The sequence below is a fragment of the Neophocaena asiaeorientalis genome, unplaced genomic scaffold (genome assembly GCF_003031525.2).
Source record: "Neophocaena asiaeorientalis asiaeorientalis breed wild unplaced genomic scaffold, Neophocaena_asiaeorientalis_V1.1 scaffold86, whole genome shotgun sequence".
NCBI lineage: Eukaryota > Metazoa > Chordata > Mammalia > Artiodactyla > Phocoenidae > Neophocaena > Neophocaena asiaeorientalis.
This window is the reverse complement of record NW_020175039.1, coordinates 5,671,235-5,697,836: the sequence shown is the minus strand read 5'-3', so window position 1 is coordinate 5,697,836 and position 26,602 is coordinate 5,671,235. Positions and strand designations below refer to the sequence as shown.

Genomic DNA, 26,602 nt, shown 5'->3' with positions numbered 1-26,602 from the left:
AAGGCTGGGTGGAGGGGGAAGGGGGACACGGGGTCAGGTGGGAACAAGGTTGGGTTGGGAGACAGGAAGAGAAAAGGAGGGAGGACTACGGAAGGCACTCTGCTCCAAGATCTCATCTTTCCATTCTCTACCCTACGTTATTTATGAGGCCTGGATTGTTATGAAAAAAAAGGAAAAGGCAAGGCGGCTAACGTTAACCTTTCTTCCATGCCCGAACCAGGCCTCCCAGATGTGTGGAACTGTCCCTGGAGCTGTAGCCCTTCACCACCATCTCTATCTCCTTCCTTCTGAGGGATCCTGAAATCTCTGTCATGGAAAAGTACCACGTGTTGGAGATGATTGGAGAAGGCTCTTTCGGGAGGGTGTACAAGGGTCGAAGAAAATACAGTGCTCAGGTGGTGAACAAAGAGGGATATCTCTTGGGTGGTATCCCACACCCTCAACTCCAGTGGAGAATGGGGCCAGAATACTGACCTGTATTCGTAGGACACTGATTCCTTCATACTTATGGAATATGAGCTCTGAAATTGGATTACTTGGGTTCAAATCGCAGCTCCACCACTTTCTAGCCTTAGAACTATAGACAAGTTACTCAACCTCTCTATGTCTCAGTTTTCTCATCTATAGAATGAAAATAGAACAGCGTCTTATTGGGGTATGAGGATTAAGTGTGATGTCACACTGAATCACTTAGAGCAGTGCTTGGCACCTAGTAAATAGCAATTATAATTAATATTATTATCTATCATACCATGAAGGAAGGGCTAAACCACCTGAACTCTATCCTTCCCTCTTCATTTTTTCTTCCTTCCCTTTCCCCTAAATCCCTTAAATCTTGAGTTCTTTATCCAGTTCTTTTCCCAGAATCCACCAAAGGGATCTATCTGGCAGAGGCTCTTTCCTCCTAGGGTGAGAGCAGGGGAAACCTGGGTAAGGCCAGGGTACCATGGGGAAAGTCGAGTGGGAGACTAGCAAGTATAGTGAGAATTGCTCAAACAATCTGAAGTCTGAGTTCTGGAGCTTTGAGGCTAATGTTTCAATAGTGTGGTTAGGCCTTGACTCTTGACCTTACCGCTGACAGGTGGTGGCCCTGAAGTTTATTCCAAAATTGGGACGCTCAGAGAAAGAGCTGAGGAATCTGCAACGAGAGATTGAAATCATGCGGGGTCTGCAGCATCCCAATATTGTGCATATGCTTGACAGCTTTGAGACTGACAAAGAGGTGCGCTTTGGTTTGGGGTCACCTCTCGCCAAGAAGAAGGGTCCCAGGAATTTCCCATCTTCAAAATGCATACATGTGGAGCCATTAGTAGCATTGCCTTCTCCCTGCAGGTGGTGGTGGTGACAGACTATGCTGAGGGAGAGCTTTTTCAGATCCTAGAAGATGACGGAAAACTTCCCGAAGAGCAGGTATTCCTGGCTCAAACTTCTTCTACCCATGACCTCTTCTCAGTTTAAGGACTGGTAGCGAGAGCTGAGGGCATTGAGAGTCTCCAGTTTGAAAACTCCCAAGTAAAATATAAGAGTCTAGGTATATGTAGAGGCAGTGTGGTGTGACAGTAAAGTATGTGAACGCTGGAACCCAAATCTCTGAGTACAAAGGTTGGGTCTTCCACTTTGTAGCCGGATCTTCTTGGGCAAGTTACTTTAACTTCTCTTTGTTCGCTTTCCTCATTTTTTTTTTTTTTTATTTCCATTACTCTAGGAGGTGGATCAGAAAAGATCTTGAGGGCTTCCCTGGTGGTGCAGTGGTTGAGAGTCCGCCTGCCGATGCAGGGGACACGGGTTTGTGCCCCAGTCTGGGAGGGTTCCCCCATGCCGCGGAGCGGCTGGGCCCGTGAGCCATGGCCGCTGAGCCTGCGCTTCCGGAGCCTGTGCTCCGCAACGGGAGAGGCCACAACAGTGAGAGGCCCATGTACCGCAAAAAAGAGTGTGCTTCCTATGTTTTCCTCTAAGAGTTTTATAGTGTCCAGTCTTACATTTAGTTCTTTTTTTTTTCTTTTTTTCTGTGGTACATGGGCCTCTTACTGTTGTGGCCTCTCCCGTTGCAGAGCAACGGGGTCTTCTGTGTCTCCATACAAATTTTAAGCTTATTGCTACTCCAGCTTTCTTTTGATTTCCATTTGCATGGAATATCTTTTTCCATCCCCTCACTTTCAGTCTGTATGTGTCCCTAGGTCTGAAGTGGGTCTCATGTAGACAGCATATATATGCGTCTTGTTTTTGTATCCATTCAGCAAGCCTGTGTCTTTTGGTTGTAGCGTTTATTCCTTTCACGTTTAAAGTAATTATCGATATGTATGTTCCTATGACCATTTTCTTAATTGTTTTGGGTTTGTTTTTGTAGGTCCTTTTCCTCTCTTGTGTTTCCCACTTAGAGAAGTTCCTTTAGCATTTGTTGTAGAGTTGGTTTGGTGGTGCTGAATTCTCTTAGCTTTTGCTTGTCTGTAAAGCTTTTGATTTCTCCATCAAATCTGAATGAGATCCTTGCTGGGTAGAGTAATGTTGGTTGTTGTTCTTCCCTTTCAACACTTTAAGTATACCATGCCACTCCCTTCTGGCTTGTAGAGTTTCTGCTGAGAAATCAACTGTTAACCTTATGGGAGTTCCCTTGTATGTTATTTGTCGTTTTTCCCTTAGTGCCTTCAATAATTTTTCTTTGTCTTTAATATTTACCTATTTGATTACTATGTGTCTCGGCATGTTTCTCCTTGGGTTTATCATGTATGGGACTCTCTGTACTTCCTGGACTTGGGTGGCTATTTCCTTTCCTTTCCCACATTAGGGAAGTTTTCAACTATTATCTCTTCAAATATTTTCTTGGGTCCTTTCTCTCTCTCTTCTCCTTCTTGGACCCCTATAATGTGAATGTTGTTGCATTTAATGTTGTCCCAGAGGTCTCTGAGGCTGTCTTCATTTCTTTTCATTCTTTTTTCTTTATTCTGTTCTGCAGCAGTGAATTCCAGCATTCTGTCTTTCAGGTCACTTATCCGTTCTTCTGCCTCAGTTATTCTGCTATTGATTCCTTCTAGTGTATTTTTCATTTGATTTATTGTGTTGTTCATCTCTTTTGTTTGTTCTTTAATTCTTCTAGATCTTTGTTAAACATTCCTTGCATCTTCTTGATCTTTGCCTCCATTACTTTTCCAAGTTCCTGGATCATCTTCACTATCATTATTCTGAAATCTTTTTCTGAAAAGTTTCCTATCTCCACTTCATTTAGTTGTTTTTCTGGCGTTTTATCTTGTTCCTTCATCTGGTGCATAGCCCTCTGCCTTTTCATCTTGTCTATCTTTCTGTGAATGTGGTTTTTGTTCCGCTGGCTGCAGGATTGTAGTTCTTCTTGCTTCTGCTGTCTGCCCTCACTTTCCTCATTTTAAAATGGAAATAATAATAATGTCTACCTCATAAGGCTATCGTGAAGATTAATGAGTTAATTGCTGTAAAGTGTTGGAAAGTGTGCCTGGCACAAGTGTTCAATATATCCAGCTATCTTTAATGCTGTTGTTATTGTTAGGCACCTCTAGGTAAGAAGGCCCAGTGTGGTGGTACCAGAGAGGCAGGAAGGGATAAGCATTGTGGTTAAGGCAGGATCCACCACCAAGGCACAGTGGTTAGCCGTAGGGTTTGGTTGAAGACATTCTCCAGCCATATTCATTCTAGGGATTTCTCTGTACTCTAGCAAGTAGGCCCCCTTCAGGACTTCCTGTCACAGCATTCTGTTTCCTTCCAAGCATTCATCATTATTTGTGAGCCATCATCTTATTTGTTTTGTCAGTCTTGTTTGTTTGTCTGGCTACTTCTCTTGAGAGAAGGAACTTTGTCTTATTTAATAACAGCTAATATATATTGAATGCTAAGTGCCAGGCACCATTCTGAGCAATACGTTACTTTACATGCTTTAACTCATTTAAATCCTCACAATGATCCTATGAAATAAGTAGTATCATTATTGTCGCCTTATGGGTAGATGATGAATCTGAGAGCCATAAGATAATTTGCATGTGGTCATGCAGTTAGTGAGACTCAATAAATTTTCCTTGAACGAATGAATGAACAAATGAAAGAATGAATGAATAGGGGAGCAAGAACTAAGGAAGGTATCTTGTGAAGCTCTGGAAGAAAGGGAGGGAAGAGAAGATCACATCAGTAGTAGTATTAGGGTGGAGTCTTTGGGCTCATCAGCAGACTCCTTCCGCTGACTTCTCCTTTCTTCCTCTCACCTGTTTGACCCCTAGGTTCAGGCCATCGCTGCCCAGTTGGTGTCAGCCCTGTACTATCTGCATTCCCACCGCATCCTCCACCGAGACATGAAGCCTCAGAACATCCTCCTTGCCAAGGGTGGTGGCATAAAGCTCTGTGACTTTGGGTGAGGTGCCTGACCTTCTGTCTCTGTTTCCAGTTCTGCAAGGAGCCTTAGATCATATGCTTGACTTCCTTGGGCCTCATTTTAGAACCTGAGCTGGAGACTGGGATTCCTGCTGGGTCTTGGAAGATGGTCTGTTTGTTCAGGTTGGGGATATCTCACACAGTGACAGGTAGCAGTGACCAGCTCTAGAGTTTATTATTTCTCTATTTCTCTATCTGTCTATCTATCTCACACAGTGACCAGCTCTAGTGTTTATTATTTATTCATTTATCTATCTAATTTTTGGCCCTGCCCCACTGCATGCTGGATCTGAGTTCCCCAACCAGGGATCGAACCTGCGCCCCCTGCGGTGTAAGCACAGAATCTTAACCACTGGACCGCCAGGGAAGTCTCTCTTGTTTTTATTGAATATCTTCTTTTTCCATTTTGATTCCATCATCTACTGCAGATTTGCCCGGGCTATGAGCACCAACACGATGGTGCTGACATCCATTAAAGGCACACCACTCTACATGTCTCCAGAGCTGGTGGAGGAACGACCGTACGACCACACCGCGGACCTCTGGTCTGTGGGCTGCATACTGTATGAGCTGGCAGTGGGCACTCCTCCTTTCTATACCACGAGCATCTTTCAGCTGGTCAGCCGCATTCTCAAGGACCCTGTGCGCTGGCCCCCCACCATTAGTCCTTGCTTCAAGGTGATGAATACTGAAAGACTGCTTTTGCATCAGAAACCTGTCTCCCTCTGCCCTGTTCCCTTTTCCACAATTTTTTTCCAGAGCTGGGGCTGCACTTTGCAGTTACGTAATTGATGCAGGAGCTGGGGCAAGCTGCCTTGCTTTTGTACTGCAGAGCCTTATTCTGGGAGGGTGATCTAAGGTGTGCCCAACTTGGGAGTAGCAGCCCCTCCTTGGGTCAGGCTGTCCTTTATCAAAATGGAGAGGTAATTTCAAGACACCAGAAACAGATATTGGTCCCTTTACACACTCTCTATTCTACTAATTTCCTATCAGATGCAATGGCCGAATGATTTCCAGATTTGCCAACACAGCTGTCCTCTTCCTGAAAGAATCTTTAGATATCCAAATGGCCATAGCTGATGGGGCTAGCTCACTGATTAGGGGCAGAGGATAGAGATGGTGCCTGTCTTTTGCAGTTAAATCTCAGCAGGCCCGGGTGGGGGTCGGGGGAGGGAGGAAAAGGAATTGACCTTTTTTATTTTTCATCTAGGGCAAGATTTGAGCCTTCAATAAAATTTAAATGCAGCCTTCTCCCAGGGTAAAACCTCATGATAACTTTCCTTTGTTTTATCTAAGATGAAAAGAGACAAGTTTCTCCCCAACCTATTTAGCTGGGGGTGGCCCAAATAATTATCAAAAAGAACCTAAACAAAGGAAGCATAATTGGGTGATATACATAAGATATACATTCTCCCTTAGGGCAGACCTGCATGTATCTCCAGCAAGAGCCAAGGTGTAATGATCACCTTGTTTTAGAACAAGGGTTATAATCTACTAGTACCTTCTATTCCTATTTCAGGCCCAATTGAGGATTTCCCCAAGGATACCTTATAACAGATGTACCCTTTTCAGACAGCCTCCCTGCCCCTCCACCATCTGAAGACTTGCTGAAAGATTTGTTTTTGAGTGCTCCCAAACACATCTTTACACAATGACTTATGCGTGTGAGTGTGCTTTTAACTGTAAGTGCCTTTGTTCCTACCCAGCACAAACCAACCACAGTCAAAGGGAGGGCAAAGTGAGCAGTTTGGGAGCCCCTTGAATGTTCGCTTTCTGAAGATGATTGTGAAGGTGACATCCCTCTCTTTCTCTTCGTTTTTTTTCACTTCTTCACAAAGCTGTTGACATTGAGATTTCTGGTTTTACTTTTGGTGTTCCAAAATGTCCGTGGACAGGAATTGGGGCTCCCCAGAAGGTGAGGCAGTGAGGTTTGTTCATGATTTCAGCCAGGGAAATGAGACCTAAGGATAGGATTAGAGAGGGCGTGATTAAGACCAGCCAGCCTGTTGTAAGAATGCACTCAGGAGTCTTGGTTGACCGATTCTGATGAGTTTGAGAGAGCCTGTGGAGAAGTGAAGGCTGATGGGGTATCCTTTATCTCCACAGAACTTCCTTCAGGGACTGCTCACCAAGGACCCCCGGCAGCGTCTGTCCTGGCCAGACCTGTTACATCACCCCTTTATTGCTGGTCGTGTCACCAGTGAGTCCTTAGGGTTCCCAGGGCTCTTGCACTTCCCTAATACTCTACCCAATGCAACCCCTGACCCCAACGTCTGGATCCAACATATATTCTATTCCCCACCAGCTTGAATTTTCTCCCTAGCCCTTTGCATGACCCTTGCCACTTCCCTTGTAACCCTAGTCCCTCTTTGCCATTTTGTCAAAAGGGTCTCCTTCCACAGAAGCCTGGAGATGCTGAAGTTGTCTCCGGCCAAATGGAAACAGTGGCGCAGCTCCAGTGTGATCACCTGTCCCCCTCTTCTCTCCTTGCAGTATTAACTGAGTCAGCAGGCCCAGATTTGGGTACCCCATTCACCAGTCGCTTACCCCCAGAACTTCAGGTCCTAAAGGACCAACAGGCGCATCGTCTGGCCCCCAAGGGCAACCGATCTCGCATCTTGCGGCAAGCCTATAAGCACATGGCTGAGGAGGCCAAGCAGAAGGTGTGTGGGGCAGAAGGGCATGTATGACATAGCCAGGCTAGTGACTGGGGGAGTTGGAGAAGGAGGGTGACTTTCTAGGGTTGGGAAAGGGCCACGAATAGGATTCATAGTGCCTTATGACAACTAAGTAGTTCTGACTCAGTGTCTCATTTCCTGCAGAAACACCAGAACACAGGACCTGCCCTCGAGCAAGAGGACAGGACCAGCAAGGTGGCTTCTGGCACAGCCTCTCTGCCCAGACTAAAGGCCACTCCTCAGGAACCAAGCCTCTTGACTGGGGTCTTAGGCTCAGAAATGAAGAGCAGCTGGGCTGAGTGGAGGGCTGGAGAAGCTCCCCCTGCACCTTGGTGAGGAGGGTAGAACCAGGGATTTATAGGATGAGGTCGCTTGCAGATCTTTGGCTCCAGTCAAAGCAAATACAGCATGGTCCCTGTCACTCACTACTGCCTAAATGTAGACAGGGCCCTGGGAGTCTTGAGTCCTGGGTGCCTGAACCCTAATTCCAGGTATTGATACTTTCCTGATTCATCAGGAAACGTGGAAACTTTCCTGTCTCTATGTCTCAGTTGTATTGATTCATTAACTGAAAAGGAAAGAATCATCTCCACGCAAAATTGAAGATTATTTGAGTTGAGACCTACGGGTGAAAACCGCCAAGGTAGCTTTGAGAAGAAGATCCAAAGTGGGAGGGCAGTCAAGGATATGCGTGTAGTGAGCCTATCCTGTCCTGGCCAGATCCTAGAAGGAGGTCTCCTCTAGCCAATCCTATATGGCTTATTTTTCATTCCTATCCTGGATGTAGAGGGAGGGACAAGTTCATGAACTCTAAGCCTCACAGGTCTGGAACTCATCTTACTCCCTGCTTCCTCTAGCAGGGAAAACTGGATCACCCAGGATTGTGAGCAAGCATTCCCAGAGCTGAGGCCAGAGGTGGTGGGCCAGCAGAGCCTTGATGCAGTGGACCTAGAAAATGAGGTGAGACCTAGGAGCTCCTCCTGGCCTTATCCCTGCCATGGGATGTTGGGTCTTGGTAGATGTTTTCTAGAACAGTGATTCCCAACCCTCCAAGGAATAGCTCCCTTTGTGTTAAAAATTGCTTTCATATTATTTATAGATTTTAATTGCATAGTATCTGAACATTTAATTATCAAAAATTGGAGTACATAAGTAAAAAGGAAAGTCCCTCTTGAGCCTTATTTCAGTCCCAGAGGTGTCTGTCTCCTTCCTTTTTGTGCTTTTACATATGTTTATATATATGTCCACATAGAATATACAGTTTGGCTGTTTTTACATTACTGAGTTCATACCATATGTATCGTTTTGCCTCATGCATCTCTTACATGATCTGTTCTAGAGATCTTTCTACATCTACTTCAATCTTTTGTTTTTTTAAGGTTTTAACTTTTTATTTTGAAAACATTTCAAACTTAAAGAATAATTGTGAAAATAGAACCAAGAATTCTTAGATACCCTTTCACCTAGATTCACCAATTGTTAAAATTCTGCCACATTTGCTTTATGGTTCTCTTTCTCTATATATGGACACATCATCTTTCTGAATCATTTTAGGGTAAGTGCAGACATGCGCCTTTACTGCCAAATATACTTTAGTGCGCGTTTGCTAGGATCAGGGTGCTTGCACCACCTCAGTGCAATGGTAGAAGTCAGGAATTTGACACTTAATCTACAGTTACTTAATCTACAGTCCATATTTAGATTTTGCCAATTGCTCTGGTAATGTTCTTTATAGCAAAAACATGTTTTTCCCCTGGTCCACAATCCAATCCAGTGTTAAGCATTGCATTTAGTTGTTATGCTTCATTAGTCTTCTTTAATCTGAAACCGTTCCTACTCTTTCTTTGTCTTTCATGCTTGATAGTTTTTAGGTGCACAGGTCAGTTATTTTGTAGAATGTTCCTCAAATTGATACTTTTGCATAATTAGATTTGAGTCATGCATTTTTGGTGGGCACACTACATAAGTGATGCATTGTCAGTACTACAGTCTTTTTAACAACTTCTTAGTATGTCCTAATATGTATGTGCCATGGTTGATTATTCCCTTACTGACTGGCTCTATGATGTTTCCAATTTTTTGTATTATAAACCATGCAGTGGGTATCTTTCTAGGTGTCTCTTTATGCACACCTGCCAGTGTTCTCCAAGAGACTTTTCAAGACCCCTCATTTACTGCCAACTCTACCTTTTTAAACGGGTGGCTGAAAAAAATACATCTGTGCCAAAGGAGTCACTGGCCTTTTGCAGTTACTTCATGATTCCCCAGGTTGGGAGCTACTACCCTTGAACCTGACACACTCCTCCTGACCTCCTTCACTCCCTGATGCCTCAGGAGCCAGACAACGATGATGCTGAGTGGCGGCACCTGCTAGAGACCACTGAGCCTGTGCCCGTCCAACTGAAGGCCCCTCTCACCCTGCTGTGCAATCCCGACTTCTGCCAGCGCATCCAGAGTCAGCTGCATGAGGCTGGAGGGCAGGTAACCAGCAGAAGCATACCATGGATGAAACTGGAGACTGTTTTCACAGATGAGGCATTAAAAAACGTTGATTGACATAAGGAGAAAGAAAGTTTGTCCCTTTCCTATTCTCTTTCACTCCGTCTGTTTAATTCAAGGAGATTTGCCAGCCTCCTTTAGTAATACAGAAAGAGCAGACCTTGGGTTTTTCTTTCTGAAGGGAAAAGTATTCCTCTAGAGCAGGGATCAGCAAACTTTCTGGTGGAACTTTTTTAGGCACTGTTGTCCAAGAGGAAAAAATGAAGGATATCATGTAACTACTTCTATAATGAGAGAAAACACATTTCCACAAAATTTTTGACAAAATAAAAAATATGTAACAATTTAAGTGTGTAATATTTTCTAATGCAGGTATACTAATGAGAAGAATGAGATTCTTTTTTAGGGGATAACATCTTGCTTAATTGGTGTTCATAATTAGTATTCTCTCCTACAAAGCCTTTCCTTGTGTCTCTGAAATGGTCATCTTCTTTCCTGGGAACTCACCGAAGTATGTTGCGTGCATCTCTCTCTCTTTTCTTTAAAGTTTTTTAAATTTTATTTTATTTAGGCTGCGTCAGGTCTTAGTTGTGTCATGTGGGATCTTGCGTTGCGGCCAGCGAGCTTCTCTCTAGTTGTGGCGTGTGGGCTCCAGGGCGCGTGAGCTCTGTAGTTTGCAGCACGTGGGCTCTCTCGTTGAGGCGCACGCACTCAGAAGTTGTGGCACGTGGGCTTAGTTGCCCCGCGGCATGTGGAATCTTTGTTCCCCGACCAGAGATCGCACCCGCATCCCCTGCATTGGAAGGCAGATTCTTTACCACTGGAAAGAAGTCCCTTTTCTTTAAAGTTTTAAAAAATAATTTTTAGTAAATTTACCAAGTTGTGAAATCATCACCATAATTCAGTTTTAGAATATTTTCATCACCCCAATAAGATGATTCTTAACTATTTACAGTTAATTATCATTCCCACTCCTAGTAACAGGAGACTACTTTCTGTCTATTATATTTGTGTTTTCTGAACATTTCATATATATATGATCATACAATGTATAGTCTTTGTGTCTGACTCCTTTCTCTTAGCATAATTTTTTTTTTTTTTGCGGTACGCGGGCCTCTCACTGTTGTGGCCTCTCCCATTGCGGGACGCACAGGCTCAGCGGCCATGGCCATGCGCCCAGTCGCTCCACGGCATGTGGGATCTTCCCAGACTGGGGCATGAGCCCGTGTCCCCTGCATCGGCAGGCGGACTCTCAACCACTGCGCCACCAGGGAAGCCCTAGCATAATGTTTTTGAGGTTCATTCATGTTGTAGCGTGTATCAATACTTAATTCCTTTTCATTGCTGATTAATATTCTGCTGTACAGATATATCACATTTTGTTTATCCATTCCACTAATTGATTGAGATTTGGATTGTTTCCAGTTTTTGGCTTTTATGAATAATGCTGCTTTGAACATCCATGAGGAAGCCTTTGTGTGGACATATGTTTTCATTTCTCTTGGGTGTATGCATAGGAGTGGAATTGCTGGGGCATATAGTAAATTTATGTTTAAGATTTTAAGAAACTGCTGGACTATTTATTTTCCAAAGTGGCTGCACCATTTTACATTCTCACCAGCAATGTATGAGGGTCCTCATTTCTCCACCTCCTTGCCAACATGTATTACTGTCTGTCTGTCTGAGTGTAGTCATTTTAGAGAGTGTGAAATAGTATCTCATTGCCATTTTAATTCACATTTTGCTAATGACTAATGTGAGCATCTTCTCATGTGCTTATCAGACATTTGTATTAATATTTCTTCTTTGGTGAAATATCTAATCATTTTTTTGGCTCATTTTTAAGTTGGGTTGTTTTCTACTTGAGTTGTAAGAGTTCTCTGTATCTTCTGGATACAAGACCTTTATCAGATGTATGATTTGCAAATATTTTCTCTCAGTCTCTAATATGTCTTTTTATTCTCATAAGAATGTCTTTTGAAGCACAAAGGTTTTAAATTTTGAAGTCCAGTTACCATTTTTTTCCTTTGTGGATTATGCTTCTGGTGTTGTATCTGAGAAATCTTTTTTAAACCCAAAGTCTTGAAGATTTTCTCCTATGTTTTTTCTAAAAGCTTTCTAGGGCTTCCCTGGTGGCGCAGTGGTTGAGAGTCTGCCTGCCGATGCAGGGGATATGGGTTTGTGCCCCGGTCTGGGAAGATCCCACATGCCACGGAGCGGCTGGGCCTGTGAGCCATGGCCGCTGAGCCTGCGCATCCGGAGCCTGTGCTCCGCAACGGGAGAGGCCACAACAGTGAGAGGCCCGCGTAAAAAAAAGCTTTCTAGACTTTTAGCTCTGACATTTAGGTCTCTGACCCATTATGAGTTGATTGTATATATTGTGAGGTAGGGATATAAGTTCATCTTTTCGCATGTGGTTATGTAATCATCCCAGCACCATTTGTTGAAAAGACTCTCCTTTCGCTCTTGAATTACCTTGGCACCCTGCACCTCTCTTTTGGCCCTTATCTGTCCTCCTTGTGTTGGATAATTTTTCAGTGGGGAAAGAGGTTAACAACTCTGCCTCCAGGGTAAAACTTTCTGAGTTAGAATTCCAGCCAAACTACTGTGTGTGATTATTGACTACTTACTTAACCTATCTAGAAGCTTCAGTCTCCTCGTCTATAAAATGGGTAATTGTATTTACTTTACAATCACTAGGGTTATTGTAAAGATTAAGTGAGTCAATAAGTGAACAGATTCAGAACAGTGAGTAGCATATTGTAAAGCACTTGATGTAAACGTTAGTCTTCTTTTGAAGAATAACCTTTTAAAGAATAACCATTTAAAAATATAATACTGTCCTGTATAAAAATAAGTGGTGGGTAGGATCTGGCCTGCAGGTCATATTTTGTCAACCCCTGATCTAGAGTTGAATAATATTGTTTTGTCTATCTGGAGTTGAGCAACATTGTTTTGTGCCCATTGTTTCTAATTTTCAGAAATGTGTGTGTGTGGTTTCATTTTGTTTTAAGGTGAAGGGCTGGAGAAGGGAGGGAGCAGATAGGAATGTCACTGGGTCTGTGACTGACTGAGGGGAGGTGTTCCCCCCTCCTCCCGGTTTGGTCACCTCTAAGTCAGGTGACCTGGCCATCTATATTCCCCTTTCCTGGTACACTTTCCCTGTTTCTCTGTTCTCCTTTTCTGGGTTTTAGATTCCCAAAGAAAGGAATGAGAACATTTGGTCTGCTTTGTCAACATCTTGGGGACACTTGGTATCTGTGACTCTCCTTCCTTTACCTCTCATAATATCGATTACTGTCTCTTTCCCTTGTGTCACCCAGATCCTGAAAGGCGTGGTGGAGGGCGCTTCCCATATCCTTCCTGTGCTCCGGGTCCTGAGCAGTCTTCTGTCCAGCTGCGGTGGTGACTCTGTTTCCTTGTACTCCTTCTGCCGTGGGGCAGGGCTCCCCCGGCTGCTGCTCAGCCTCCTCCGACACAGCCAGGAGAGCAGCAGTATCCAGCAGGTAAGCGCTGCGCCAGGAGCCTCTCAAGACTTAGCAGAATTTCTTCTCTTTGGATTTCTTTTCTTTGAATTGCCATCTCTATTTGGCCCAACTGCCTTTTCTTTTCTTCTCCTCCTCTCTAGTTAGTAGATCATGAATTGCAAATTCTCATGCCTTCCGAGGCCAGGCAGATAATGTCATCAGTGAAGTAGACTGTGTGTGACTATGTGAATCAGTGGGAATGTGAGAAACTGAGATCTCGTGCTCAGGTGGAACAGGGCATCCTCTCCTCAGCGCCACCTCACTGTTGTTAGGGGGGAATATGGGCTCAGTGGTGCCAGATCCTGCAGTTTTCCAAGAAAAGCTAGAAATCCAGATTTTTATGTGCAATTTCCCAATATTTAAAGCACTGTGTTTTTGTTTGTTTGTTTGTTTGTTTTTGCGGTACGCGGGCCTCTCACTGTTGTGGCCTCTCCCGTTGTGGAGCACAGGCTCGGGACGCGCAGGCTCAGCAGCCATGGCTCACGGGCCCAGCCGCTCCGTGGCATGTGGGATCTTCCTGGACAGGGGCACGAACCCGTGTCCCCTGCATCGGCAGGCAGACTCTCAACCACTGCGCCACCAGGGAAGCCCAGAGCACTGTGTTTTGAAAGGTAAAATCCTAGGCTTTACAGGCCTGATTTTATAGAGCAGAGTACTGAAATTCAGAGATTAACTAACTCACACACGGGCACTGCCTTGTCAGTGGTCATGGAGATGATAAGCGGGAGAGCTAGGAGTGAGTCTCAGTGTCCACGTCCCTGTGCTGTGTCCCGACGCAGCTGAGCTGGAAGGCCAGAATGCAGAAATGTTTAACGTGGCCAAGGCTCGGTGGCCGGAAGCTGCACTCTGCTGATGAGTGTTAGTCTTGAGAGTTTTTAAGGAATTTAGAAAAGAATTTGAGCTATTTTGAAAAATAGAACCTCCTAAACTCCAAAATGCTGTTCAGGCCCAAACAAGACACATTTTCTGGCTGTTTACAGCCCGTCGGCCGCCACTTTGTTACCTCTGGATCTCCTCTCTCTGTCCAAACACTCTCTTCCCTCTGTCCCTTTCTGTTTGCTCAGGCTGACTGGATATCTGACACACTTTTCCCTTAGTCTTTGTTTCCATCCCCTACATTGCCCTAACTCTCTGTCCTCTTCCCTGGCAGCAACGTTGGTATGGGACCTTCTTACGGGACCTGATGGCTGTGATTCAGGCCTACTTTGCCTGCACCTTCAATCTGGAGAGGAGCCAGACAGGTGACAGGTGGGATGAGAGGCATTTTGCTCTGTTGCCCAGTTTGGCTTCAGTTTCTACCCCCATTTCTTCCCATCCCCTTTAGGAAGAGGCTAAGTAAGGAGAAGCCATGATTTGTGCCAGGTTTAGGGGTCAGCTGAGTGACCTCTTAGAGTCCACCTAGTCCTCTTAAGGACCCCGAGACACCTCCAGGTTTGCGCACGGAATTTCAGGTTCTCAGCGTTAGCAGTCGCACTAAATAGAAGGCTCAGGGTGTGAATAAGCTAGAGAAAATGACAAAGAGGCCTGGAGGTGTGTGCGTGCAACTGTGTGTGTGTGAGGGGAGAGGAGAGAGAGCACTCTGGTGTGTTCCTTTGCAGAGATTCTCCTACCTGCCCTGAACGGACCCATTCACAACATGTGGGCTTTTAGTAGAGAGAGGAGAAGAAACCACGGACTCATTTTTTCCTAGCCTACAGGTATTTCAGGAAGCTGCCGACCTCTTTCTGGAGCTCTCGGGGAAACTACTGGCCCAACCAGATGACTCCGAGCAGACTTTGCGGAGGGACAGCCTTATGGTAATCTGCTCCCCTTCCAGATTTCTGTCTGTGGTTTTCCCTGTGTTTCTCCTATCCTCTTTCTTACAGCTCTGTAGGGTTAGATCGAGGTAATACAACAAATGTTTGTTGAATGCCAGCTGTGTGTCATATGCCATCTGAGTAAGAGAAAGTCCCCATCTTCAAGGGATCAGGGCTAGTCTAATAGGAGAGATGTGATCAAGGACAACAGTGTGAAAAGTGCATTAGAACTTCATGTAAAATGTAGAAGCACCACTGAAGAAGACCAACGCTACTTGGAGGGTCATAGAAGAAATCTTTTTTTTTTTTTGGACCCGCCACGCAGTATGTGGGATCTTAGTTCCCTGACCAGGGATTGAACCCGCGCCCCCTGCAGTGGAAGCACGGAGTCTTAACCACTGGACCACCAGGGAAGTCCCTAAGAGTCATAGAAGAAACCTTGAAGGAGGAAATCATCTCTGCTAGGATTTGAAGAATGAATAGAAGTTTGCCAGGTGGATGAGGCAGGAAAGTAGGGAGGACATTCCGGGTAGAAAGAGCAACCTATATTAAAGCCCAGAGGCATTAAGCAGTGTGGCCTATTTTAGGGAACCACAAATAGAAGTATTTCTTCTTGAGTAGACTTACAGATCAGCTAGTATTCCCAACCTTGTTTGTCCTACAGACTAGTAACCTATGTGGGTTCTCTCTCCTGGACTCTGGAGGTGAGGGATGGGAAGGGAGGCTTGAAAGAGAAAATAGTTGAGTTCTGACTGATCTCAGAGGAGACAGAGAGGAACATGTTCAAGGAGGGAAACAATTGCCTGGTCATTGTTCAGACTGGAAACTGGGAGCACAGATTTGGGCTACATTCCTACTTCCAGCTAGCAGCTAGCAGTCCATTCAGTCTCTTCTTTTTTTTTTTTTTAAAAAAAAAAGAAATTTATTTATTTTTGGCTGCATTGGGTCTTCATTGCTGCGCACGGGCTTTCTCTAGTTGCGGCGAGCGGGGGCTACTCTTCGCTGCGGTACGCAGGCTTCTCATTGCAGTGGCTTCTCTTGTTGTGGAGCACGGGCTCTAGCGCACAGGCTCAGTAGTTGTGGTGCTTGGGCTTAGTTGCTCCCCAGCACGTGGGATCTTCCTGGACCAGGGCTCGAACCCATGTCCCCTGCATTGGCAGGCAGATTCTTAACCACTGCGCCACCAGGGAAGCCCAGTCTCTTCTCTTCTGAGAGCCCATTTTAACATCCCTCACCCTTTACGGTAAGGAAGCTTTTAACATCTAACGTACATTTTGGCCAGTAGTGACTCACATTATTGGTCAGCACTTCTCATATGTCACTGTGCACTGAGTAGCATGGGGAGTTTGGAATAAATTCCCCACCTCTCGAAATTCTGAATCAATAAGACTGGGTTGGGAAGGACCCATGAATCCCCAGGAATTCTTATACTCAGGGTCCACAGATAATACTTTGAGAAACTTCATCTAGGGAGCAGCTGATCAGAATAAAAGGATTGACACTTAAAATTGCTGTCCTTGAAATGTGAAGGCAGATATATTGCACTTTCTGTGTGAGGAATCCTTAAGAGTCCATCAGCTGGTCCCCCTGGGTTTCTCTCCTCCTTTCTCAGGTTCTCCGGGCACTCCTGCTCCTTATGCTAAGTCCAGTCAGTTTTCTGATGTGCCTGCTGTTAACCCTGCCTTGTCTCCCTTAGTGCTTTACTGTTCTGTGTGAAGCCATGGATAGAAACAGCTGGACCATCTCCAGAGCTTTCTACTCCAGCCTGATGACCACACAGCGGGCTGTGTTGGATGGGCTCCTTCATGGCTTGACAGTTCCACAGCTCCCTTTCCACAGCCCCCCAGGTAACTGGAATGGGAAGGTAAGGTTCTCTCGACCTACTTGTTGAGTAGGTCCAGCTCTTTCTCCTGCCTACTTGTTGAGTAGGTCCAGCTCTTTCTCCTGCCATTACCTAGAATAGGCCTGGCATTTAGTGAGTGTTAAATAACTACGAACGGAGAGAAAGAATGGGGAATCTTAAACAACCAACGTCTTCCTGCGTTCTTTGCCTTTCTCGCAGGAGCCCCCGAGGTGAGCCAGCCGCTTCGGGAGCAGAGTGAGGATCTGCCTGGAGCCCTCTCCTCGGCACTGGCAGCCTTATGCACTGCTCCTGTGGGGCTACCTGGCTGCTGGGAAGCCAAGGAGCAGGTCTGAGCTACAATTTTTTTGTTCCTGTCCTCCCTGTTGCCAGAGTAGGGGAGGGTGGCCCAGCTTTTCAGAAAGGCAGAAAAACAAGCTTTTATGCCTCCCCTTACTCAGTACTTCCAGAAACAGATGCTCCCACTAGGTTTGAGCCACTTGTAGAACATGATGTAGCCAAAATCCCAGAGCCCTTGGCCAGCTGATTAGAGAGCTCAGTGACAAACTGCCCGTGTGGTGGGGTAGCTGATCTGAAGCCACCAGTGATGCTTTCTCAAGGGTTCAAGATTCAAATTTCCTGCTCCCTTTTGGCTAGCAACACTTTCCTCTGTACCTGCCTGCAGTGGGACTTACCTAGGCCTTGCCTTTTGGTTCTCCACTGGCCATGAAGACTGGGAATGGAATGGGGGCTGAGGTTCCTGGTGAATCTGGGGAAGAGTGGCTAGCAGGGGGTTGAGAGTCCTGATTAGTTGGAGATATGAGAGGAATGGGATTGGAATAATGGGAATGGGATTGAGTCTTCAGGTATGTCTCTACAGATCTCTCGGCATTTGGCAAACCAGCTCACTGAAGACAGCAACCAGCTGAGGTCATGCCTCATCTCTGGCCTACAGCATCCCATCCTGTGCCTACACCTTCTCAAGGTACTGCCTGCCCATTAACTCTTGGCCTTTCAGACTTCTTTTTCACCCCAAGGACTAAGAGAGAGAGAAAGAGACACTGAGAGAAATGAGAGACTCCCCCCTTGGAGGACCCCTTTCTGCTTTTAAAATTGTTCAGCTGAGATGACCCTACTGTCAGCCAGTCCTCAGCAGAACCGAGAAGTGTCCATATCTCACAGTCTTTCAGCAAGAGGCACAAGTGGCCTGAATTTCTCTAATATCCCTAGTTGTGGATACTAGATCTGTCGAGAGGCTAGCCTGCTTTCAGCTGAGCCTTTCAATCTAGGAGCCCAGGGGCTGCTCTGCCTCCCTGACAGACTCCTTCCGACTCCCTTTAGGTTCTCTACTCCTGCTGCCACGTCAGTGAGCCCCTGTGCCGTCTTCTAGGGCAAGAACCCCTGGCCTTGGAGTCACTGTGGAAGTTGGTCCAGGGCAAGGTAGGCCAGCAGCACGAGTGGGCATCTCTTGGGGGCCCCACCATCTCAATCAGAGGAACCTCTGGTATCTCGGGTTTCCTTTGTAGGTAAAGGTAGTGGATTGGGAAGAGTCTGCTGAAGTGACACTGTACCTCCTCTCCCTTCTCGTCCTTCACCTCCAAGATCTGCCTTCTGGGTGAGTCATAAAGCAGGGTCTCTCCACTGAAATCTTCCACCCACATAGCTCACCCAGACATGGATTGTGGGGAGTGACACCCTACAGCCTGTCCTTAGGAGGGATTGGGACAGAGGGTGTGAGGGTTTCTGTACAAAAGAGACCTAGATTCCCACTGACTTTGTGCCTTGGAGGTGGACATGCAGCCTAGGTGGAGAGTGCCATCCAAGGGAGAGGGCAGGCCACGCCGCAGCCTTGATGTATCTCTTTATTCCAGAATGGAGAAGCTAGGCAGTGAGGTTGCTACTGTCTTTACCCATTCACACGTCGTCTCTCTTGTGGTGAGTTTTCAACCTTCATCTTCCTCCACTTTTCACCCTATCATCCCACCCTTCTGCAAGCAGGAGAGTCATTTCCTAATTTGCAGCTGTTTGTGAGGCATTCTTCTGGACCAGGACAGAGAAATAAATCCTCTCTGCCTGTGCCGAGTACCATTCAGATGCGGACATTCCTCCACCTTGTCTAACTCTCCACAGAGCTCGGCAGCCTGTCTGTTGGGACAGCTTGGTCAGCAAGGGGTGACTTTTGACCTCCAGCCTGTGGAGTGGATTGCAGCTGCCACACATGCCCTGTCTGCCCCTGCGGAGGTGAGCTCTACCAGGGAATGCAGACACGCATTTTCTCGGAGTCAAATAAGATCTGTGTTCAGGGAGAAAGACTGAAATGCCAGCAAGCCTAGAGTAAACTAAGGAGTGCGAGAGAATCAGGGCGTCTTTCCTGTCCTATCCTTCTGCCCTCAGATCCCTCTGAGTCCAGACTGTCAGGGCTTTAGGTTTGTTGTTAACTTGCAGGACCTCTGAAGGGGGAGGGGGAGGCAGCGTGTGTGTGTGTGTCTGTGTGTGTGTGTGTGTGTGTGTGTGTGTGTGTGTGTGTCTCTCTCTCTCTCTCTCTCTCTCTCACACTTGCCTCCTGAAGGATCTCCCCTCCAGCCTCTCTCCTCTCCAGTCCATTTTCTTCACTGCCACCAAAGTGAGCTTTCTTAAAGGAAAACCTGCCCATTTGTTCAACCGGTAATTATTTCACACATAAATATAATAGTGAGTACCAGGCACTATTCTCGGCTTCGAGAATACAGCAGTGAAAGGAGAGACACAAAAATCTCACCCATGTGGAGCTTGTGTAAGTCCTCAGTGGCTTCCCACGGTTTCTGGGTTAATGTCCAAATTGGTTAGCAGGCTACTCAAAGCTCATCTGTTCCCTCTGGGCTCTCTAATCCTGCTCCACCAAAGAATTAACATTTCCAAAGTTCACTGTGGTCTCTCACGACCTGCCTTTATGGAAGCTTTGACCTCTCCCTTCCTCATCTCCCTTTTATTTATTTTTTTTAAATTTTATTTATTTATTTAACATCTTTATTGGAGTATAATTGCTTTACAATGGTGTGTTAGTTTCTGCTTTATATCAAAGTGAATCAGTTGTACACATATACATATGTCCCCATATTTCTTCCTTCTTGCATCTCCCTCCCTCCCCCTCATCTCCCTTTTAAACTTTTAATCCCATCAGTTTCCTACCTCCAGGAGGCAGAGTTAGCACTCTCAGCTGTGTCCCATTCCCTCTCCACAGCCCTCACTCACAGCCTCTCCTGTAGCAAAAGCATCTTCCTAAACCCTAATGGTTTGTCTGCCTGCTCACCCTACTGACTGTGTGTCTTTAGGACAGAGTTAGTCATTGAACGAATAGGCAGGAGCCAAGACTCCTAAGTCCAAAAGAACTCTCCCCACTACACCAGGCTGAAGAAGAACTCCTTCTGCCTGACTTGGAGTTGGGAGCACAGGCCTGTGTGGTCACCTCACCCCTCTCAGATCTGCTCTCTTCCCACCTCTCTCCGACAGGTCCGGCTGACTCCACCGGGTGGCTGTGGATTCTATGATGGCCTCCTCATGCTTCTGCTGCAGCTGCTCACCCAGGTACAGCTGCATCCTAGGACGGATGGGAAGTAAGGAGAGCTGCTTTGGGGAGCCACTGGCCAATAGGAAGGAAGAAGCAACACAGTCACCTCTCCTCTCACACCGCCTGTGATGGCCTTAAATTGGACCCATCTGCTGTCAGTACGGACCCTTTAAGGGGAACCATTCAGCTACATCCCTTGGGATTCAGTGGGAAGAAAGTTGTAATTCCCTGGTTTCCAGTAGACATACACATGGGTTGAGAGGTCAGGGGTTAAGATGTGATAAGCGAGGGAACTGGGACAACAGGGAAATCCTAGGTGGGAAAACAGAAGGAATTATTTCTGGGACTCCTCTTCCTCGTAGGTCAGGGACAAGAGTGAAAAAAGGCGTTTTGACTCCTGTCTTGGACCTCCTCGTTTACCCTCATTCAATTTTGTCTCTAGCAGGGGAAGGGTAATCCAATAAGGGTCATGGCTAGCTCAGAAATGTGGACCGTTCTGTGGCACCGCTTCTCCATGGTGCTGAGGCTCCCTGAGGAGGCATCTGTACAGGAAGAGGAGCTGTCACTGTCCAGTCCACAAAGCCCAGAGCCAGACTGGACGCTGATCTCACCCCAAGGTATCTTTCCAACAGCACGGCCCCTTTTGTCGGGCCAGTGTGTTGATTCCTCTTCAAGAGGAAACAGCCTAGAACTGGGTTAGCCCATGGAGGTGGCTACTGCTGCTGCCGCCTGGGGAGAGGGTGGCAGAGTCTGTGCTGGAGCTGCTCAAGGACAGGGAAGGGACTGAACTGGGGGTAGCCCTGAGAGCCTTGGGGACGCAGGGGCATCCTGACCTCTTGCCTGCTCCACTGGGTCTCCATTCTTGGTGTTTCCAGGCATGGCAGCTCTGCTGAGCCTGGCCATGGCCACCTTTACCCAGGAACCCCAGTTATGCCTGAGCCATCTGTCTCAGCGTGGAAGTATCCTCATGTCCACCCTGAAGCATCTGCTTTCGCCCAGCTTCCTGCATCACCTGACCCAGACGTGAGTTGGAGCTAGAGGAGGGAGACCAGAAAATTCAATGTTGGCTATTGGGGGTAGGAGGAGGGGAGGGCAGGAGAGAAAGAGCTGACAGCTTGAGCTATGAGGCAAGAAATGGGATTACTGAGGTTGGGGAAGGAGAGCTGGACTAGGGAATTTGAGAAGAGTCGGGGGAAGAAAGCTAAAGGTTGGGTGCACCAGACTGAGTATATCCTTCCACTCTCCCCTCCTTAGGCCTCAGGGGCCTGAGTTTCTCCCCGTTGTGGTGCTCTCTGTCTGCCAGCTCCTCTGCTTCCCCTTCGCCCTGGATGTGGATGCTGACCTCCTTGAAGGTGTCTTGGCTGACCTCACAGACTCAGAAGTCACAGCCCACCTGCTGCAGGTACTGGGGAAGCTACCCAGGCAGGAAGGTGGGAGAGGAAGGTGGCCCAACCCTGTGTACTCAAATTCACTTCCTGACAGCTCCGGGGCTCTCGCAGGCCCCTGCAGGAGTGCAGCACCTGGCTTGGTCTAAGAGTTGAGTGGAGAAAGCATTCGGGCCTGAACAGGGGCATGTGGTTGGAGCTGGGCTGCTGCCTCTTCTCTTCATCAGTCTGATATCTGGATTCACTTGGAACCCAGTGGGGTGGATATCTTAGTCTAGGCCCTGGAGACTCAGCTCCTCAGCTGGGAATCACTTCCTTGGAAATTGTTGGCATTAAGCAGTGAGCGGGTCTCTGAAGCAGAGAGACTAAGTCCTTGCAGAGCAAGGCATGGACTTGGGAAGGACCTGTTCCCCTGGGCTCCACGTTGTGTCTCACGTGCGGTGCTGTGGCTCAGGTCTTCCGGCTTTCTGTGGTATTCTCACCAGAGTTTGGCTTTTCTCTCTCCCAGACTGTGGGCTCCGTCTCAGTATCTTGCTGCAGTGTATTCTCCCTCTCCCTGAGCTCTTTTGCCTGCACCCCTCCCCTTCTCCAGGTCTGCTGCCACCATCTTCCACTGACACAAGCCGAGCTGCCCATCAGTCTGCTCACACGCCTGGCTCTCTCTGAGCCCCCCTCTCTCAACCAGTTTGTGAGCACAGTAGCCGCCTGCCCTACAACCACCATCTCATTCCTCTCAGCTGCCCTCCTGGGTGACCAGCCGCTGCTGACCTCTGACCTTCTCTCCCTCCTGGCCCACACTGCTCGGGTACTGTCTCCCAGCCATTTGTCCTTTATCCAGGAACTCCTGGCTGGCCCCGATGAATCCTATCGGCCCCTGCGCAGCCTCCTGGGCCACCCAGAGAATTCTGTGCGGGCCCGTACTTACGGGCTTCTGGGACACTTGCTCCAGCACAGCAGAGCCCTGCGCGGGGCCCTGCAGAGCCAGCTAGGACTGCTCAACCTTTTGCTGCTGGGGCTTGGAGACAAAGACCCTGCTGTGCGGCGTGGTGCCAGCTTTGCTGTGGGCAATGCAGCCTACCAAGCTGGTCCCCTGGGGCCTGCCCTGGCAGCTGCGGTGCCCAGTATGACCCAGCTGCTTGGAGATCCTCAGGCTGGTATCCGGCGCAATGCCGCATCAGCTCTGGGCAACTTGGGGCCTGAGGGTTTGGGGGACGAGCTGTTACGGTGCCAAGTACCCCAGCGGCTCCTAGAGGTGGCGTGTGGAGACCCCCAGCCAAATGTGAAGGAGGCCGCCCTCGTTGCCCTCCGGAGCCTCCAACAGGAGCCCTGCATCCATCAGGTACACCTGAGGGGACTTCGGAATCACCATGATGGGGCTGGTTTTCACAACATTTTTCTGAGATAGTCTTTAAGGAATTGGGACATCTAGAAACCCAAGCTGTATCCTTCTCTGGGAGCAGGAAACCCAGAGGCCGTGACTTGGTCATGAGTTTTTCATCTAACATTTCACACCTGGAGAAGGGAGGGGACCTGGAAGAAGGCTCCATTGGGCTAGGAGATGCCTGGGATCTCAAGGACCAGTGTTTCTTTCTTCTGGAGGCTGTGCAGGAGGGAGGTGAGGGAAGACTAGATGTTGAGGTATAGAGTGCTTTCATTCTGAGGGCCACGAAGGTGCTAACTATCTTTTTTAGCACTTACCATGTGAAAAGTACCATGCTTAGTATTTTACCTTTATTATCTGGTTTAAGCTTTACTTCTCATTTTGCAGGCAATGAAACTGAGGCACAAAGAATTTAATAGCTTGTCCAAGTTACAAAGCTAATATGCAGGATTGGACTTTTGAACTCAAGAGTCTAAGTCCAGAGCCCATGCTCTTTTTTTTTTTCCTTTGGCCGTGCCACACGGCATGTGGGATCTTAGTTTCCTGACCAGGGATTGAACCTGTGGCCCCTGCAGTGAAAGCATGGAGTCTTAACCATTGGACCACCAGGGAAGTTCCTAGAGCCCATGTTTTTAACCTGCTTTACTCTGTTTTTTCTTCTTTCTGTTCAATTTTCAGTATATAAACAGCCCAATGGAAAAATCATACGTCTACCTGTGATAAAGCTAAACCTCCAAATTACAATAGTTCAATGTGGCAGCATCGGGTGGTTCATGCAGAAGAGAGGTTCTGACAGGATGGTTATGATATAAGAGTTTTTTGGCAGTACGTGTGGGGAAATAATAAAAGGGATTCTTGGTGGTAAGGAGGTCCAGACCCACTGGTCTAGATCCACAGCTGGGAGTCTCACCTTTTGGCTTAGTTTTACTGCTGCATTTATTACCTCTTCCTGGGGACAAGTGCATAGGTCCTTTGGTGCCTTGGTTTCATGGTCTGTAACCAAAGAGAATGGAAATAGACCTCTGGTCCTGGTGATTCCTGTCCCCAAGGTCTGTCTTCTCCCACACAACCTATTTTGAGTCCCCAAGAGCTCATTTTCTTTTTCTTCCTTTTCTAGAGTGGGAATTGCTGGGCCAAATCACAGTCCTCTGCATGTCATGTTCTGTCATCTCTCTCTATCCCACAGGTGCTGGTGTCCCTGGGTGCCCGTGAGAAATTAGCCTTGCTCTCTCTGGGGAATCAGTTACTGCCACGTAGCAGTCGCAGGCTGGCCTCTGCCAAACACTGCAGGAAACTCATTCACCTCTTGAGGCCAACCCACAATACATGACCCCAGATTCCTGGGGTCCAGCCTCCAATGTTCATTGCCCTACTGTTGCCAACCCTTCCTTTTTCTGCTCTACAAGCCACCAACTCAACCAAGAGCTAAAGAGACTGAAAGAGATAAGCTGCCAATCAACCGATTTGGGAACGAGAACCTAGAAGAGACTTATGTATAAAACTCCTTCTTTCCCCCAGATTCAGGATGATTTCAGCCAGTAAACTTCATTGTTGTGGTGCCAGAGGAGATTCCTTTCTTCTCTACATCAGGGGGTCTTCTCCAATAATGTGCCTTTAAACCCAAGGGACATGCCTCTTGGACCTTAGGGAGACACCTTCTACCTGAGAGGTCTCTTCCTTTCTGGAGCTCCTGAAATCTTCCCAGCAGGTTCTTGTTTTAGATGCAATGGTCCCAGACAGTGATGAAGACAGAGCCTGCCTCTAGGGGATAGCCTGCTGTGGGGCTAAATGCCATCAGTCCCTGTTATGGAGGGCTCCCCAGCCTGTAGCCCCCATTCCCATCCATTGGTGGGGGTGGGAGTGTACCTTTTCTTTCTTCCTTCCTCCCTCCCTCTTTCCTTCCTTCCTCCCATCCTTCCCTTCCCTTTCCTCCCTTCCTTCCTTCCTTCCTTCCCTCCCTCCCTCTCTCCTTCCTTTTTTCTTTTTTTTTTTTTAACCCTACTTGGAGCTGTCAGGGTAAAAAGTTGAGAGGTTCAGCTCTTTTAGCTGATGTGTGATGCTGGAAGCACTGGTTTTCTGTTCACAGAAGATCCTGGTTTGGAAGCTTATTTATATCTTTTCCTGCCTTCCAGCTTCCTCCATCTCAGATGAGCTGCATGTGATCACCTACTTCCAAGCCAGGGCCAGTGGAGCTGAAATAGGAAAGGATAGGTTTAAACAGAGGGGTAAATTGGATTGCTTTCTGATCTCAGGCTTAATGACTAGTTTTAATATTTGGTGGAGTTTCAATGTATAGGGAAGCCCAGCTGCTTTAGAAGGATGGAGATTGTACAGTTTACCAGAAAGGGATGTTTGGCAGGCCCGTTGGTTAGAATCATAATCCATACTGGAAAGCTTAAACCTTCACTCACTGGATAGCTTGCAACCAGCTTCCCAGAGCCCTAATTTCTCCATCTGTAACATAGGGAGACTACTTTTTGTCCTTCCTTAAATTCCACTTGTTTTAGAAATGAAAGATGAGTAAGGTGCCTTTATTTTTATAAAGAATTCATTTAGACCTCATTTTCATTGCCCACTGTCTGTGTTTATATTTTGGCAAAAATAACATTTTTTTCTAGAGACCACCATAATTTCTTCCTATCCAGATTATTTCAGTTCAGTTCAATATATATTTATTTATTTGTTTGTTTTTTAAAGTTGTTTATTGAAGTATAGTTGAATTACAATGTGTTAATTACTGCTGTACAGCAGTGACTCAGTTATACATACATATATACATTCTTTTTCATATTCTTTTCTATCATGGTTTGTCACAGGATATTGAATATAGTTCCCTGTGCTATACAGTAGGACCTTGTTGTTTATCCATTCTATATATATCAGTTTGCATCTACTAATCCCAAATTCCCAATCCAACCCTCTCCCAGGCCCCTCCCCCTTGGCAACCACCAGTCTATTTTCTATAACGTATATTTATTGAGTCCTTTCTATACGCCAGATACTATTCTAGGCACTGGAGGTAAAGCAATGCCTTTTGGTCATAGAGTTTCCATTCTGGTTGGGGAGACAGTGGGCTTATTAAAATGAGTGAATTGCGGACTCCCCTGGTGGCGCAGTGGTTAAGAATCCACCTGCCAATGCAGGGGACATGGGTTCGAGCCCTGGTCGGGGAAGATCCCGCATGCTTTGGAGCAACTAAGCCCGTGCGCCACAACTACTGAAGCCTGCACGCCTAGATCCCGTGCTCCACAACAAGAGAAGCCACCGCAATGAGAAGCCCGTGCACCGCAACGAAGAAGTAGCCCCTGCTCGCCGCAACTAGAGAAAGCCTGCGCGCAGCAACGAAGACCCAACCCAGCCAAAAATAAATAAATAAAATATTAAATTACTTAAAGAAAACTTAAAAAAAATAAATTTTTTAGTATGTAGGAATGTGATAAAAGCTCCAGAGAAATACAAAGCAGGAAGGGGGGGATGAGGAGTGCTGAGCTGGATAGCCAGGGTAGACCTCACTTAGAAGATGACATTTGAACAAAGCAGTGCAGCTCTCTGAGGGAAGA

General features: G+C 46.8%; 1 protein-coding gene across 6 annotated transcripts in view; it reads left to right on the top strand.

Moving 5' to 3' along the window:
• STK36 (serine/threonine kinase 36) overlaps window positions 1-25,604 on the top strand; it is a 25,749-nt gene extending 145 nt beyond the window's left edge. The window contains exons 2-27 of one of the 6 annotated variants that reach the window (XM_024763255.1): window positions 221-395; window positions 1,082-1,222; window positions 1,333-1,410; window positions 4,239-4,369; window positions 4,818-5,067; window positions 6,496-6,589; window positions 6,883-7,052; window positions 7,212-7,399; window positions 7,928-8,027; window positions 9,402-9,548; window positions 12,890-13,072; window positions 14,244-14,341; window positions 14,784-14,889; window positions 16,586-16,736; window positions 16,952-17,079; window positions 17,610-17,714; window positions 18,071-18,169; window positions 18,256-18,344; window positions 18,601-18,664; window positions 18,860-18,970; window positions 20,219-20,293; window positions 20,719-20,893; window positions 21,152-21,299; window positions 21,531-21,678; window positions 22,254-23,000; window positions 24,229-25,604. In XM_024763255.1, the coding sequence (XP_024619023.1) occupies window positions 312-395; window positions 1,082-1,222; window positions 1,333-1,410; window positions 4,239-4,369; window positions 4,818-5,067; window positions 6,496-6,589; window positions 6,883-7,052; window positions 7,212-7,399; window positions 7,928-8,027; window positions 9,402-9,548; window positions 12,890-13,072; window positions 14,244-14,341; window positions 14,784-14,889; window positions 16,586-16,736; window positions 16,952-17,079; window positions 17,610-17,714; window positions 18,071-18,169; window positions 18,256-18,344; window positions 18,601-18,664; window positions 18,860-18,970; window positions 20,219-20,293; window positions 20,719-20,893; window positions 21,152-21,299; window positions 21,531-21,678; window positions 22,254-23,000; window positions 24,229-24,372 (3,954 nt within the window). In that variant the 5' untranslated portion in view covers window positions 221-311 and the 3' untranslated portion in view covers window positions 24,373-25,604. Of the gene's footprint in view, window positions 1-220; window positions 396-1,081; window positions 1,223-1,332; window positions 1,411-4,238; window positions 5,068-5,609; window positions 6,054-6,495; window positions 6,590-6,882; window positions 7,053-7,211; window positions 7,400-7,924; window positions 8,028-9,401; window positions 9,549-12,889; window positions 13,073-14,243; window positions 14,342-14,783; window positions 14,890-16,585; window positions 16,737-16,951; window positions 17,080-17,609; window positions 17,715-18,070; window positions 18,170-18,255; window positions 18,345-18,600; window positions 18,665-18,859; window positions 18,971-20,218; window positions 20,294-20,718; window positions 20,894-21,151; window positions 21,300-21,530; window positions 21,679-22,253; window positions 23,001-24,228 lie in introns of those variants that run through there. The other 5 variants (XM_024763256.1, XM_024763254.1, XM_024763259.1 and 2 more) reach the window with 5 other exon arrangements.
• Window positions 25,605-26,602: the final 998 nt, after the last annotated feature.